The sequence below is a fragment of the Achroia grisella genome, unplaced genomic scaffold (assembly GCF_030625045.1).
Source record: "Achroia grisella isolate CSIRO2021 unplaced genomic scaffold, CSIRO_AGI_Agris_v1 utg947, whole genome shotgun sequence".
Classification (NCBI taxonomy): domain Eukaryota; kingdom Metazoa; phylum Arthropoda; class Insecta; order Lepidoptera; family Pyralidae; genus Achroia; species Achroia grisella.
In genome coordinates, this window is record NW_026713071.1 from 942,736 (window position 1) to 960,627 (window position 17,892).

The 17,892-nt window shown below is 34.5% G+C and overlaps 1 protein-coding gene across 2 annotated transcripts; it reads right to left on the bottom strand.

The window, feature by feature from the left end:
* Window positions 1-1,564: 1,564 nt before the first annotated feature.
* Window positions 1,565-12,447, bottom strand: LOC131854063 (histidine-rich glycoprotein-like). 2 transcript variants are annotated; one of them, XM_059205187.1, is made up of 4 exons: window positions 11,655-12,447; window positions 7,496-7,715; window positions 4,263-4,455; window positions 1,565-1,870 (listed from the first exon to the last, which is right to left on the bottom strand). In XM_059205187.1, exons 1-4 carry the CDS (start codon window positions 12,051-12,053, stop codon window positions 1,729-1,731), a joined length of 954 nt encoding a protein of 317 aa, XP_059061170.1. In that variant the 5' UTR covers window positions 12,054-12,447; the 3' UTR covers window positions 1,565-1,728. The 2 variants fall into 2 exon arrangements, with proteins under 2 accessions (XP_059061170.1, XP_059061169.1); XM_059205186.1 differs by having other exon boundaries at window positions 11,298-12,447.
* Between the last annotated feature and the right edge of the window lie 5,445 nt (window positions 12,448-17,892).

Consider the following 17,892-nt stretch of genomic DNA (forward strand, 5'->3'; position numbering starts at 1 on the left):
AAACCCAACAAAAAACATCTTATGTTTGCTTAACATCGAGCAATGAGGCATACGCCGGTCAATTTGCTACAGACTCTTGCACAAGCAAAAAGAAAATCCACACTTTTTTGCTATTTGATTAATTTATTACGGTGAACTCGGCGGATATAATTTTATTGTAAAATATAGGACGAAGCATGATTGTTCATGTATACAATTTGAATACACGAACTGGTTCATTTGAAGGTATGATTGACGTAATAGTGGAAAGAAAAAGTTTACCACAATGGATAATGCGGCAAATTGAAAGGTATATCATGTTTGCGTGAAATGAAATTGGTTACCGATTCAATAGTATACATTATGGAAGTAGAGTAAACATATTACTTAATAGTACATTACCATTATTACGCTTTCAATTTCATTCTATTCGTTTGTGATTAAAAATATCTAATTTGATAGTAACAGATAGAGATTTGTTTGCTGTAAATTGCTTCTATGCTTTAATCCATTTTTTAAATTAAAAAATAAAAATTTATTTTATCAAAGTCTTAAAATATCTAAATGCGATATTAATTTATATTTGAAACTAATTATTGAGGGAAAGATAGAAAGAAAGAGGGGGAGAGGAAAACCAAGGGATAGTTACATCAAACAAATTAAAGACAGAATTGGAGTCGTGTCGTATCAAGGCGTAAAGAGTATGATGGAAGATCGTAGAAAGTGGCAAGAGCTCCACCGACGAGAGCATTGCTCTTCAGTTTATGAATGAATGAATGAATGAAACAATAAAACAAAGATGCCGATTTATGTTGTCTAGATTCTAAAGACTGTTTTGAAATCTTTAGATACAATTAATTCGATTCCGCTGTCTGTTCACTTAGATCTTTTAAACTACTTAACGGATTTTAATACGGTCTTCAGCAATCGACGGAGTGATTGACGAGGAACGTTTATATGTATAATGTGTGTTATAGTATAGAGCAAGCCGAGAAATTCAAAGATTTGTAAAGTATCCGTGCGAAGCCAGGATGAGTCGCTAGTTGAACAATAAAAGGTTTGTCCATCAATAAATCCACTAATAACTATTATAAAATATTTATGAGAATGCATGTATGAATGGTTGTTACTCTTTCATGTAAGAATTACTAGTCGGATTTGTATGAAATTTGGTAGAGATATAGACAATATCCTAATTATCTCATAAGATACTTTATATATGAATACACGGTACGGAGCCGTTTTAGAATATACTAGCTGCTACCCGGAATTTGTCTGAACAATCTGTCATCCCTTTTTCATCCTCTTCTAAATAGCCTACGTCTATCTTCGTAATACCATCTGTCTTTATATAAAATTAGCTGACCCGACAAACGTTGTTCTGTCTTAACTATTGCTATCACTCTAGTTTTTTTGAGACAAGATGGCGGCCTATGAACATTGTCTCGGACAAAAATGGCATTATACGAGCAGCCGGCAAACGGAACGGACGTGTTGTGCGAATTCGCAATAAATATTGAAATATTGAATCGCAATATTTTTTTCTAACGTTCAGCGCGATTAACTTTTTTTTTTCATGACAACCTTCTGACAATAACAAACATAGCCAAAAAAAGAATTAGCGAAATCACATCTATAATACTGGTATGGATTAGTGGCAATATGTGATGCTGATTAGCATCGTTGTCCACACAAATTGCTTATATTTATAGCTAATTAGTATACAAGTCTTTTAGTTCTTGAGTAGGTCTACTGTTTCTTCTGATAGCCCCACTGTGAGCCGCCTTCCTTGCCACCTTTCTTGCCGTGCTCAGAGTGTGACGCATGATGCTCCTTGTGTCCATCTTTGCCTTTATAACCTTTGTGATCTTCATCAAGATGACCTTTGTTACTGTAATAAGAAAAAGTACATAAATGTCTTTTAATTTTAGTAATTATGACGGTAGGACAAAAATGTTACTGTAATAAGAAAAAGTACATAAATATCTTTTAATTTTAGTAATAATGACGGTAGGACAAAAATTTTAAATTAAATCAAATTAATTCATGTAGGATATTTTAGCCGCTTAAGAAAGTAACATTTTTTGTATTTACTATTTTCATATATCTATGCATATAAATAAAATTGGAGTGTCTGTTTGTAATATTGAAATAATTTACTACATACATATGAATACAAATACGGTACATACACTAAAATAACATTTTTTACAAATTTTGTCTGTCCGTCTGTCTGTTTGTTCTGGCTAATCTCTGAAATGGCTGGACCGATTTCGACGGAACTTTTTTTGGCAGGTAGCTAATGTAATAAGGAGTAACTATTTTTATTTCAGATAAATTAAGTTAAATTCCACTCGGGTGAAGTCGCGTGTACAGCTAGTAAACTATAAAAAAAATGTGTCCTTAAGCGGCTAAAATGTCCTGCGAGAATAAATATTTTTTGATTTGAATAAAGACCTGAAGAAGGCGACCGATTGCCATTGTAGTTTCCAATTTCTGGACTAAACATATCTAGGTTTACCTTTGACGAGAAAGAAGAAGAATTATAGCAATTTATACCTAATACCGTGCGAGGAATGAACCCGCAACCATCGGAATTGACGTGGTGTGCTAAACCACTTGATCACCGAGGTCGCCAAATTGAGATTGGATATATTACAGTTTTCTAAAATGAATTTGTACACAATTTTGTCACAGTTATTTCTGAACCTTGACTAAACTATAAATAACACAGTAGTTAGACAAGGGCGAGGTACCGAAATAGTTTTCTCTATTGGAAGACTAAACATAATATATTTAATTCACAAATTTTATTCAAAAATATGATTTTTAAGTAACAGCAATTCAAATTAAAAATAAGAAGAGAGAGAGAAGAACTAAAAAGAAATTCAGCTCGTATTCTTTTCAAATAAATTTTGTACATGTGTACAATATACTTCTTTTTTTTTATATACGACGTTGGCAAACAAGCATACGGCCGATCTGATGGTAAACAGTTCCTGTAGTCTATATTACATTAATATAAACAATAACATACAGTCATAACTCTTTTAGAGGTCAATTGTCCCTTCCGATCGATCCCCCGTCCAATTAACGGGGATCGAAATTATGACAGCCTGAGCCGAGGTTCGAACCCCTAGCCCTCAGACTAAAGTCGTACTCGTCAGGCGGGAGTTGATACATACATATTATACATAGATAACAGCCAGACCGATACAAACAATCATACTCATCAATACAAATGTTTGTGCCGTGCGAGGAATCGAACCTGCGACCATCGGACGTAAAGCGGTATGCTACACCACTAGACCACCGAAACTGTCAAATGTAGAAACTGAGAATGTATAGTATAGTTCAGGGTAGGCGAACCTTTATACATCAACGTGCCATTTTTTCCAAAAAATGTTTAATGGGGTCATTGATGTGCCATCATATAATTTTGACTTTCTGATTATTTGGAAAATAATAATAATAAATACTATCAAAACTCTCTATGAAATAAAGTAAACAAGGTACATTTTGGATTGTTTTCATTACACGCATAAATTAAATTACTTTAAAATTAGTGTAACTTCTATTGCTGCAGGTTAGATGACAAATAATTTATGTCAGGCTTGTACGATGTTACTTTTAGCAAAATGCATGCTGAACTGGATTCATCTGTCAAACGGTTTCTAAGAGAGTTTTTAATGTTATTCATATCTGAAAATAATGACTCGCAGGCATAGTTAGGTGAAAATATTGTTAAAATATCATGAGCCAGCTTCTTCAAACAGTTTTATGATCGACGACGTGCCCAAAATATTGTGTCGCGTGCTGTCAATGGCACGCGTGCCATTGGTTCACCTACCCTGGTATCTATATATATATATAACTCAAAGGTGACTGACATAGTGATCTATCAACGCACAGCCCAAACCACTGAACGGGTCTGGCTGAAAATTGGCATGCATGTAGATGTTATGACGTAGGCATCCGCTAAAAAAAGTATTTTGATTAATTCTACCCCCAAGGGCATAAAATAGGGGATGAAAGTTTGTATGAAACTTTGTCAATTTTAAATCGATTGGGCTGTGACTTTGCATGCATAAAGCTACTATGACGTAGGCATCCCCTAAGAAAGGATTTTGATAAATTCCACCCCTAAGGGGATAAAGCCCCTATGCCCCGGCAACGACTCCTGGTGCAATGTAGGGGCTTTGTGGCGAGTCCACATCGACTCTGGAGGTAACTACCCTGGTAAGTGGGTTGACAGCCTCATGGGGCGGATTTCTAAAACTAACCTGTATCCCTTCTTCCCGCGCTCCATGAAGTCATGGCCAGCGTTGACATGGTGCGCCTTCTTTTTGCCACTCTCGTTGCTGGCGTGCTTGGCGTGGAACTTGCCGAACCGATGGTGTTCTCCACTCTTATGGAAGTCGTCGTAGAACTTGTGCTCTTTGTGGAACTCATCTTTGTGGTATTTGTTGTGGTATCCTTGAGAATAAGCAATTATTAATAAATGCATTAATAAGTAATAACTCCAATTCCAAAATGGAACCGTCAAATACTAACGCCAAATTTAAAACTAAGTGTTGTCAAAGAATGCTCATTATTATGTTCTGTGCTAATGGTTAACATTTCTAATCACATTTATTTACTTAATTTTAATTAATAAATATTATTTTTCAGGTTCAGGTTGTGAACACTGATTAAATTTTTTGTTCTTTGCGATAGCATATGCTGGTAGTCACTCTATTCTCCCAAATTTGAATTTTAAAAACTATATTTATTATAAAAATGTTCCACTATTATTTGAAAAAAATACGAGCTGAGTTTCTTGTCAGTTCTTCTCATCTCGATATCATTCCGAACTGACGGTAGATTTGACATATCATAAGAGTCTGTAATAGACCTACATGAATAAAGATATTTTGAATTTGAAAAAAGATATTTTATATGTATTATTTGTATGTAATACTAGCTGTACTCGCGACTTCATCCGATTGGAATTTAACTTTATTCTTCTAAAATAAAGATAGCCTATGTTACTCCTTATTACATCAGCTACCTGCCAATAAAAGTCCTGTCAAAATCGCTCCAGCCATTTCAGAAATTGGCCTGAACTGACAGAGAAAAATTGTAAAAAAAATTGTTTTGATATATGTACCGTACTAATATTCTTATGCCCGTAGTAAAAAACGGTTATTTCAATATTACTAACAGACGCTCCAATTTTATTTATATGTATAGACTAGATTTACCCGCGATTACGTCCGCGTGGAATTATACTTTATTTTTCTAAAATAAAATAATGTCTCTAAAATAAAAGTTGCCTAAGTTACTACTTTTATTTATATGTATAGGTTATAACTAACAACTTTACTAATTGTAAACAAATAGAATACGCTCCAATTTCCAAACATCTCAATTATTACCATACAATACTTAACTGTAACAAGCAAAAAAAATTGCGAGGTCATGCTGTGAATGCAAACAAATAACTTTATGTAACCGATCAAGTGATCGCTTTCACTGCAGACCGCAGAATATTATATTTTCTTGTATAATATCAGATACCGTAGCACAATTACTTGCTTGCTGGAAATTGTGTTCTCTGTGAATATTTACTGTAAATGCAAATGTAATATTTACTGATTTACACTGTGCTTGCTCTTGTGACTTTAGTTTCAATTGCTGCACAGTACAACCTCTGCTTCGCCCGGGTGTACATGTATTATATGTAACCTTCCTCTTGAATCACTCTATCTATTAAAAAAACCGCTTCGAAATCTGTTGCGTGGTTTTAAAGATTTAAGCATACATAGTGACAGACAGCTACAACGACTTTGTTTTATACTATATCATGATGGTACTCTTTATTGCACCAGACACAGAAAAACAATCTTATATATAAAATTCTCGTGTCACAGTTTTCGTTCCCATACTCCTCCGAAACGGCTTGACTGATTCTCATGAAATTTTGTGAACGTATTGAGTAGGTCTGAGAATAGGCCAACATTAATTTTTCATCCCCCTAAATGTTAGGGGTAGTTCAACCTTATTTTTTTTTTATTTTAAGGCAAAACAACGTTTTCCGGCACAGCTAGTTAAAATTAGAAGATTATTTAAACTGATACATAAGGGACTGCCATAAGGCAGTCTTATCGCTAAGCAATATCATCCAGACTACATGCCTTTTAGTAGATTCTAGACCAAACTGATTGCACCTACCCTAGGTGCAATGTACGAGTCAGTTTGGTCAAGAATTCAGTGATCCTAATACAGCCCCGCAACGCACTCTCAAATCTAAATATATATAACTCAAAGGTGACTGACATAGTGATCTATCAACGCACAGCCCAAACCACTGGACGGATCGGACCGAAATTTGGCATGCAGGTAGATGTTATGACGTAGGCATCCGCTAAGAAAGGATTTTGATTAATTCTACCCCCAAGGAGATAAAATAGGGGATGAAAGTTTGTATGTAACTTTGTCATATTTTGAACCGATCGGGCTGAGACTTCGCATGCATAAAGCTACTATGCCGTATTAAGAAAAGAGCGACCGTATTAACACGAGCGAAGCCGCGGGCAAAAGCTAGTGTGTTTATAAAAAAGAATTAAAAGTGAATCATTGAAACTCATATCCAATACAATCCATAGCTAATGAGGAGAGCGGTAGCAAATAACTTGACAAAACGCCGATCCGTAGGAAATGGCACCGTCTGCTCGTATTCCCACAACGAACTATAGTGCGGAATGTCTGCTCTATGCTGATTTGTTTTAATTATATGAAACTGTGAGTGGTATATTCCTACACCAACACTTCCCGTATGTTTCGATGCGCCACAATAAATTTGATGACTGCCTCCTCATTTAGAGTTTAGTACTTGATTCAATTACATTTACATTAGAATGGTCTTTTTTTTTATTATAATAATAATAATCTCAGGACAAATCACACAGCGCCATCTAGACCCAAATTAAGCTATCTAAAGCTTGTGTTATGGGTACTAGACAACTGATACATATACAAAGATATGTTTTTTTTCGTAAATATTATACATAGAAATCACTGAGACCGATACAAACAATCATACTCTTATGAGTATGTATCGGTCTTCCTCTCACGGTGCAAACATTTGTATTTATATACAAATGTTTGCACCGTGAGAGGAATCGAACCCGCGACCATCGGAAGTGAAAGCGGTGTGCTAAACCGCTAGACCACCGAGGCCGTTAATGTCATATCAATCATATAATTTATCTCCTTTACCTTTTTTAACAATAATATGAACATTTTTCGTGTAAGTCTGAGTAAATATTTTTTTGTATAGCGTCACAATCTCATTAATCTTTTAAAATATATACTGTTTTAAATTTGCCGAGGTCATTATTTATATTAAACGTATAGGTAATTAATAGTTAATTTACATATATTTCGGCAATGTTTCAACACTGCCAAAATATCGGGAGCTCAATAAATATAAAACGTGGTAAGGTCCCGTGATTTCTAAAATGTAGTTTCTTACCTTTAGTCTTGTGTCCTTTTTTGTGACCTTTCTTCTCATCAAACTTGGAACCTCTGTGCCCATGGGCTTCTTCCTCATGGCTGCCTTTATGATCAGCGTGGTCGTGGTGCTTATGCTTCTTTCCTGCAGCTTCCTCATACTCCTTGCGATGGTTCTCATCAAGTTTTGAACCTTTAGCTCCTTTGTCTAGGTGATGATTGGATTTGTAACCCTTAGTACTCTGAAAGGATTAACAGAAAGTAATTTCATAAAAGTATAATCTTATTTTTTTGTAATAATGATCCTATCATAAGTTTATATAAATAAAAAATATATTTTTATATTACTAATATCAGATCTTATTAAAAATGCCTGTAATTTTCTTATATGAAGCATATAATTATTAATATATGTAAATAAAAACTATATAATAAAATAAATTTATTTTATTCATGATTAATTGATGAAGTTTATAAATAAGCGATTATTAATTATAATTCATTGGAACTCAATAAAAAAGGGTAGCCAAATATATAAATAACATATAATATTGCAATAACAAACAAATATACAAACAAAAATGGTTTTTTTATATAAGTACCATATATACTTTCATATACATTAATTGAAAAACTGTTAATTTGATATTGCAAATAGACATTTTAATTTTATTTATTTGTAAAGATCTCACAATAAAATATCAAATTTTAAAACCGTTTTCCTTTAAAAAGTTGGGTAAAAAAACATACTTACGTACACATATATTATTCTAAAAAATCAAGCATGCGTAAGAAAAAAATAAAGCATGAAAATTCACATATAATGAGAGCAATAGTCACGTACACATAACATGAAAAAAAATACGTCAAAATGTATCTTCGATTTTATGCCTTTCTGGTATAATTCTTACCTGTTTCTATCATACCTTTTATCCTGTCCTCAAATTTTGACTTTGATAATCCCTAAACTCAATCTCAAAATTATGCATTCATATAGGAACTATTGTACAAAATTTAATAAAGTGTTAATCATTACATAGTATAAAATAAAGTCGCTGTCGCTGTCTGTCCGTTCCTATGTATGCTAAATCTTTAAAACTACGCAACGGATTTTGAAGCGGTTTTATTTAATAGATAGAGTGATTCAAGAGGAAGGTTTATATTTATAAAACATGTACACCCGTGCCAAGCCGGGGCGAGTAGCTAGTTAAATAAATAAAATTATAGGCCTCTCGTGCACGTCATATTTTTTATCACTATCCCTACCATCCAATTCAGTTAGCTACTTGTTTTTTTTTTTATCGTACTATGGTGGCAATCAAGCATACGGCCCATCCGATGGTAAATGGTTACCGTAGCCTATGAACGCCTGAAACACCAGGGGTATCACTTGCGCGTTGCCGACCCTTAAGAAACCTTAATATACCCTTCTTGAAAAACCCCATGCTGTAGTCTCGTGGGAAAACCTCGGCAGGAAGTTCATTCCACAATCTAAGTGTACGCGGGAGGAAACTCCTCTGAAACCGCACTGTTCGGAACTTGTGTTGTGAAGAACTGGTAAGAAACTCAACTGATACATTTCTTTATGTTATTAATATTTTTTTAGACAGTTTCAATCTTTAAATATCAAATTGTGTACAGGTCTAACATAATTAAAATATCAAAAATACGAGAGGGATTTAATATTTTAATTATGTTAGACTTAGAAAATATATAATTAATATTTTTGATTGTAGTCTGCAGTAAATCACAGAAGCCAAAATATAATTTTGACTCTAATGTATTAGTGTTTTTTGTGTTCACATTAGGTAATTTGTATTCACACATTTCAACTTCAAAATATAAAATTACAAGAATTATTTAAAAGAGCAACACGCAAGTTTCTTACTCGTTCTTGTGATGAGACAGCTTTCCGAATGAGCGGTAGATTAAAAAAAAATTGGTGACGACTATTCAAAAGTGCTTCAATGCAAGTTTATTTGAAAAATATATGAATTTTTTTTTGTATTCGAAAAGTATCTTAATTTTTTATAATGCTTTTGTGTTAAAACTACATATTTGTATACTGAACATCAATTTGGATTGTCTGTTATGTTATTGTAATATTGAAATAAATATAAATAAATAAAATGTATAAACAACTTACACCATAAACAATCGTCTCTAAATCTATTATTAACTGTAATATAGAATACTAAATTCAACTAAAACTTATTAAGGTCCTTATTAGAAGAAGTCATTTCAACAAACCAATTTTATGTATGAATTCATTGAAATTGTATGAAACCATTTAAAATCATTACTAATTAAGTAATTACTATTGCGAAAGAAACATTACATACTGCCTTGATGTAAAAAAAATAAACAAGAAGTTCTTACACTTAATATCGTACACAGTTTATTTATTTTCCATACATTCAAAATGATTAAAACTTATTTTGTTTAAAACTAGTTCTCCATTTTATTCATACATATTTTTATTGAAGTGGCTAACTTTTATTTGTTCAAGTATTAACAAATTTTTTGACTGTGCTCTTGATTGTTTATTACCAAGAAATAAGTAATACCTCTCAGTTAGAACAATTGATACATATATTCGTTGTAGATTTTTGATAAATAAACTGTTGATGTTATTAAATTCAGACTTTTCAATTCGTATAAGTAATTACTAGCCCATATTTATAGCAAATGTTTAAATAGCTTTAGTAGCTTAAGATAATAAATCTAAACGTATACCTAAACACAAAAATGATTTTTTTCCTCCTTTATAATTAGTCGATGAAATTATTGATCAACAATTATTTTTTTAATAATCATCTAAATATATATAACTCAAAGGTGACTGACACATAGCGATCTATCAACGCACAGACCAAACCACTGGACGGATCGGGCTGAAATTTGGCATGCAGGTAGATGTTATGACGTAGGCATCCGCTAAGAAAGGATTTTGATTAATTCTACCCCCGAGGGGATAAAATAGGGGTTGAAAGTTTGTATGAAACTTTGTCAATTTTAAACCTATCGGGCTGAGACTTTGCATGCATAAAGCTACTATGACGTAGGTATCCCCAAAGAAAGGGTTTTGATAAATCCCATCCCTAAGGGGATAAATTAACGCGAGCGAAGCCGCGGGCAAAAGTTAGTTAATAATAATTAATAAAGTTAATACTATAACTTCTTGTAGTGGTGGTATAGTTAACATATAATACATTCTCGGACTAAACAAATAAGAATAGTTTTAACATAATTTGAAATCAATGGTAAAATTTTATAATGAAATTTCACATATTAAAAGAGAAATTACTATAGGAAGTAGATTTTAGAACCTATTCCGAATGTAGATATTTAAGATGTAACGAAATTCGCAAATCCTGATAAGATTTATTATATATCTAAATAGGATAATCTAAGTTTTATATTTTAGAGCATCTAAGTTTAAGTTAGTTATTATATATCTAACTAGCTGACCCCGGCATACGTTGTTTTGACATGTAATTAAAATTGCTATTAAAAATAGGGGCTGATGGTATAAGGCTGAGTTTGTATGTATTTTTTAATGTCACATTTTAAAAAAAAGTCCAATAAATAAAAAAAATGTTGGGGGTGGTCCACCTTTATCACTTAGGGGTATGAAAAATAGATAGTAGCCGATTCTCAGACCTACTGAATATGCATATAAAATTTCATAAAAATCGGTTAAACCGTTTCTGAGGAGTATGGTAACTAACATTGTGATACGAGAAATTTATATATAAGATATAGGATACTCCAAGATACAATATTAGTTTAGTAGACATTGAACATAAAACAGATAAATTTACCTTACCACCACGATTAGAGTGGTGATCTGCATGCTTGCCGTGACCACCGCCATGCGAATGTCCCGAGGAATGTTTATGATGATGTCCAGCCGCCGCGTACTGATCACCATCCAACTTCACATGCTGCGGCACACTCACAGATGGAACAGGCACCGGTCCATGCACAGGTGCTTCGGCATTTGCTGCCGAAGCAAACGGGGCGGAAGCAACATTAACCAGGTTAGGCGGAGCGACAAACTGAACAGGGTCATGGTTCACATTAGGCTGGTCATTCAACGGGGCGTTTGGTAACGAAGCAACATATTGATTGGCAGGTTGGGACACCACAGGTTGGAATGAGAACTGAACTGGACTCACTTCAGGGTTACGGTAACGAGCATATGCCGACGGTGGGGCGGCATATACTCTGTGGTAATGATCAGCGCTGGCTGCCAACATTTCCTCGTAAGGCGGCGACGATGGAGACGCATCATCCGTGAACTCATGGACTTCGTACTGATGAACTTGGCGAGGAACCCTTGAATAATCAGCTGAGCGCCTCACTCTGTACACCGGCTCGTCGTAGCACCTTTTCACTCTAATATGTTCCTCATAAGGTTCTTCCACGTACGCCTCTCTTCTGTATCTCTCGATTGTTTCTTCCCTCTCCTCATTGTAAGGCTCTTCGAGATCTTCCTCTTCGACCCAGGGTTCCTCCGCGATTTCTGCGGCTGCGAGCGCCACAACCGTCAGTAGCCAGATCGCTACTGGCCGCATCTCGTCCGAACTGCACTGAAAAATCGCTGTTTTTTTGTTATATACTTTTATACCTTTCACCGCGTTGTCTAATCTGACTTGGATGCAAGGGGTTGCTAAACAGATGGGCGCGCGTCAGTCTGACGGTCTGATGTTTTTAGCGTGTGCCACTTGTCTTATACGATGAAGTATGTAAATATTGTGTTTACATAGAAGCGCGTTAGTCCGCAGCGGGTCGGTGGGACACTGCGCGGGCGCAGCGCTGCACCGGGCTAGAAAGCGTACGTAACGGGCCGACGCGAATCGTTTTTCCGATGATTATTTTCGCGATTTTCGACCAGTGAAAACGGCGGCCGTGAATTATTGAATTGACGCTTTTACTAATGGTCTGCGACCGTGAGATCCGGTTGCACAATATCACGCAACCGTGCCCGGTCCGGTAATGAATCGCCGATTTGGCGCCGGTACTCGAATATTATGACGTTTGTCTGCCTACCTACCTACGTGGGAGAAATAAAAGTGTCTACTTACGACAGAGTTGGTTCCGTAATAGATACGCGTCATCGTTGATGTTTTGCACACTAGTTGTTCAGCGCGGTAATACTTGCACGAGAACTGTTATTTTCAGTCAGAATATTTTTTATCTTTAGTAGTATTATTAATTATTAAATCTAGTAATATAAGAAATTACTGTACAATTATCTATTTCTAATATTTACCGCAATTTTATAATCTATATAGCAGTCGTTTACTATCAAGATCTTTCTTCTTCTTTATTATATTAAATTATTTTTCACAATGAATATTTTACTGTAAGTTAGGCATTGCTCGGACCTCAGGATAGCAGCCTCGATTGTGTAGTTGTTCACTTACGATTGTCGCAGGTTCGGTTCCTCGCACGGTATAATCATTTGTATATTTAAATATGATTGTTTATATCGGTCTAGGTTTTTATATGTATACTAGCTGTTGCCCGCGACTTCGTATGCGTTTCCGTCGTTTTTCGTAAAATAAGTATCCTACGTCCTTCCTCACGGTTCAGTGGTTTTGATGTGTTTTCCTAACATTTCCCTTCACTGCTCTGCTCCTATTGATCGTAGCGTGATGAAAGTATACTATAACCTGCCCAAAAGTATGAAGAATAATTTTACCAAGTTTCGCTAAAATCCGTCGTGTAGTTTTTGTTTCTATAACAAACATACAGACAGACAGACAAAAATTTTACTGATTTTATTTTTGGCATCAGTGTCGATCGCTAATCACATCCTGATAGTTTTTTTGGAAATATATTTCATGTACAGAATTGACCTCTCTACAGATTTATTATAAGTATAGAAGATTATACATGTATTTACAAAAGAAATTCCATACTTATTAATTTACCATTTAGTTAGACTACAGACAAATATATAATATTAAAGCCATGTTTGTCTTTAGTCTATGGTCGAATTAAGAATAGATTGTTATCTATTCTTAATTCGACCATAGACTAACAATAAACAAAATAGTATTTACATATGCGTGTGTGTGTCAAATACATGTGTAGTATGTGTAATGTTTTTTTTATTAATTTAATGTGTTTTTTATATCTAATAAATATTATCATTCTGTACTCTTTCTCTAGATATATAAGCTAGAAGTGTAAGTGAAATTTCATACTCGATCCGCGGAATTTTATTTGCAATTTTCGCAAAAAGGGGTATAAAGTTTCTACATCACGTATTAAAATAATGATAAAAAAACTGCATGTATTAAAAAAAAATATCTTTACTAGTACATAGAAACATCTTTACATCATCATCATCTGCTTCTTCCTTATCCCATTTATTTGTGGTCGGCGTAATATGTTTCTCTCTTCCATTCATCCCTGTTCGCAGTCATCGCGTTATTTACTTCCTTTCTTACCATATCATCTTTCACACAGTCCATCCATCTCTTTTTCGGCCTTCCTCTGCCCTTATAACCATCCACATTCATATGTAACACCTTCCTTAAAATATTATCCTCATTCCTACGCATTACATGTCCATACCATGATAGGCGATTACTCTTCAACCTCTCTGACACCGGCGCCACTTTCATACTTCCTCTAATGTATTCATTCTTTATCTTATCCATTCTTCTCACACCATACATCTACCTCAACATTCGCATTTCAGTTGCATGCAGTCATCTTTCATCCGTCGCCTTTAAGAAACATCTTTATTATAGTAACATATTTACATCTTTAGTATATATTTTTAGTATATTGACGACCTCGGTGGTATAGCGGTCTAGCACACCGCTTTACGTCCGATGGTCGCGGGTTCGATTCCTCGCACGGCACAAACATTTGTATTCATGAGTATGATTGTTTGTATCGGTCTGGGTGTTTTCCATGTATAATATGTATGTATTTACGAAAAAAAAATATCTATGTACTTGTATCAGTTATCTAGTACCCATAACACAAGCTTTAGGTAGCTTAACGTGGGTCTAGATGGCGCTGTGTGAATTGTCCTCAGATTATTATTATTATTATTATTATTATATTGAAACCTTTAAGAAATCCGACGACGTACTTGCAATTCTCCTGGTGTTGCGGATGCTCATGGGCGGCGGTAATCACTTACCATCAAGTAAGCCGCATATTCGTTTGTCCTCTGTGTTAAAAAAAAATAGTATGGAAAAATAAAGCTCTCATTGTTTGTTTTGTTTTGCATTGCGTAATCTCCGGAACTACTGAATCATTTTGAAAAATTCCTTTACCGTTAGAATATTATATTATCCCTGAAGACCGTAGTCGATAAAATATTTTCCAAAACGTTAGGAAAAACATGTTATTCTTTGATTATATTCTTAAATGATTTTTATTTATTAACTTTTAAATTCCACGACTTATTAATCGACGGAATGAAACTTTTTTTTATTAAATAAAATAAAATTTCTCAAATAAATGACTGATTATGCTTTTAACTGATTTACCATTGTCTATATTTGACGACCTCGGTGGTCTAGCGGTCTAGCACACTGCTTTACGTCCTATGGTCGCGGGTTCGATTCCTCGCTCACAAACGTTTGTATTCATGAGTATGATTGTTTGTATCGGTCTGGCTGTTTTCTACGTATAATATGTATATATAATATTTAGGAAAAAAAATCTGTATGTACTTGTATCAGTTATCTAGTGCCCGTAACACAAGCTTTGTCTAGCTTAACATGGGACTAGATGGCGCTGAGTCGTGAGATTATTATTATTATTATATTTATTAATTTAGAAATCACATGACTAACAGCTGATGTGAGTGTAAGGGTCATTAACCTGTTCGCCGCTAGAAATAACCCCCACGTCATCAACCGTCTCAATAAGATTACGCGAGCTCGCAACTGTTTGTTTGTTTGTCATGTACAACTGTTTGTTATCTAATATGTATTTTCTCTCATTGTTTTAACGGGGTTAAATTCATAAAACGCCTTTACAGCATTATGTCATATATATTATTACATAGTACAAAGTCGCTGTCGCTGTCTGTTCGTATTCGTCCCTATGTTTTTTTTTTATAACACAGGGGACAAACGAGCATGCGGCTCACCTGATGGTAAGTGATAACCGCCTCCCATGAGCACCCGCAACACCAGGGGAATTGCAAGTACGTTGTCGGCCTTTTAAAAATGAATAAGCTCTTTTCTTGAAGGTTTCAATATCGTATCGGTTCGGAAATACCATTGCTGTAAGGTGATTCGACAATGTGGTTGTGCGAGGCAAAAAGTTTGTAGAAAACCGCACTGTGGAAGAACGCCATTCATCCAGATGATCAGGATGGTATTTCGTATGCTTAAATCTTTAAAACTGCGCAACGGATTTTGAAGCGGTTTTTTTAATAGATAGAGTGATTCACGAGGAAGGTTTATATATATATATATAATACATATACAGGCGTGCGAAGCCGGGGTAAGTAGCTAGTTGTTTATAAAGTACAGAAGAGTAGAAAGTAAAAAACAAATTGTTATTTGCAGGATTTCACCACCTCGTGTCAAGGAAATATGTTTTTTTTTATCTAATAGTGATATTAATTAGAGTTTCACTTTATATGACCTTTGTTTTAAAATAATTTAGGGTTCCGTAATGTTTCCTTGACCAACATTATTAATAAGTGTTTTCTATGTGATTTATAATAATAGAAAATCTTTTATTCGAATAAACTTGCACTGAAGCGCTTTTGAATAATAATAATAATAACTTTATTGTGCAAAAAAACAAATACAAAAGGGACTTAACTAAGGTTATATATAGATATATAACCTTAATTAAGTCCCTATATTAATTCATGTTATATATATAGATATATAACATGAATTAATATAGATTAATTCATATATATACAATAGTTCTTAACTATTTAATATCAAGTCCAGTGCAGTAGTGTCTAAACTAGGCCTAGCCTGTATCTCAGACACCATTGAATATACCGTTGAATTTCTTACTAGCTGCACCCGCGACTTCGTCCGCGTGGAATTGAAGTTCATTTTTCTAAAATAAAAGTAGCGTAAGTTACTCCTGATGTAACACTGTGGAATTGGTATGTGAAACAAGATCACGGCTCGCCTTATGGGAAGTATTTATTTACGTTTGTCTTGTTTTATATATATACTAGCTGTTCAGGCGACTACGTCCGCGTAGAATTTAACTTTATTTTTCTAAAGCAAAAGTAGCCTAAGTTACTCCTTGTTACATTAGCTACCTGCCAAAAATAGTATCGTCAAAATCGGCCCAGCCATTTCAGAGATTAGCCGGAACAAACAGACAGACTGACAAAAATTGTAAAAAATGTTATTTTGGTGTTATATTCATATGCATGTAGTAAAAAAAGTTATTTCAATATTACAAACAGACACTCTAATTTTATTTATATGTATAGATTGTTTTATTTATAGGAGTTTCTGGTAAAGTTGCAGTCCTGATTTTAAATAAAACCGACATAAAAAAACTTCGGGTTTACTTATATTTTTGACAGCGCCATCTTGTCCGAAGCTAAGCAGAGCTTGTGTTATGTGTACTAGACAACTGATAGAACTGCATAAATACAGTTTCTGTTTGTAAATACATACATAATATGCAACACCCATATTCAAACACCCACTCATACTCATGAATACCATATTTACATACTCGTAGTGAGAGGAATCGAACCCGCGATATATTTGTTTGCAGCGATCATGTTGCTTGTAGTTTTACTACAAAAAAAAACTCAAATTATAATTTTGTCAGCGCCATCTAGTTACAAGCTAAACAAATCTTACGGTTAACTACTAGACAACTGATAAAAATACTTAAACACTTTTTTGTAAATACATTCATAATATACATAGAAAAACAATCTTGGATACAATAGTTTCTATCTATATAGTAATTTTTGTAGCTGTGGCGTGGTCGAGTGGAATGAGTAGTCATGCTTGCTAAAATGTCCAGACATGTGGCGGCGTGGTGGGCCGGGTCATTAGGCTCCCTAAAATATGGTCGAGCGCAGTGATGGCTGGCTCATCCGTCATACTCGTGAACGAGTGCTGCTTGTAGGGACTGGTCTGCTCTTATCACTACGACTGATTTAATCTTATTGTGTTTTTATATTTGAGCCTAAATAAATTAGTGCTGGTTGGTAGTTTGTATTCACACGTTTCGACGTGTAAAATGTGAACTTACAAGGATTGTTTAAAAGAGCAACACACAAGTTTCTTGCTTATTCTGCTTGTGATGAGACAGCTTTCCGAATAAGCGGTAGATTAAAAAAAATGTTGACTATTCAAAAGTGCTTAAATTAAGTTTAATTGAATAAATGATTTTCTATTCTATCGAACCCGCGACCATCGAAAATAACGGTGT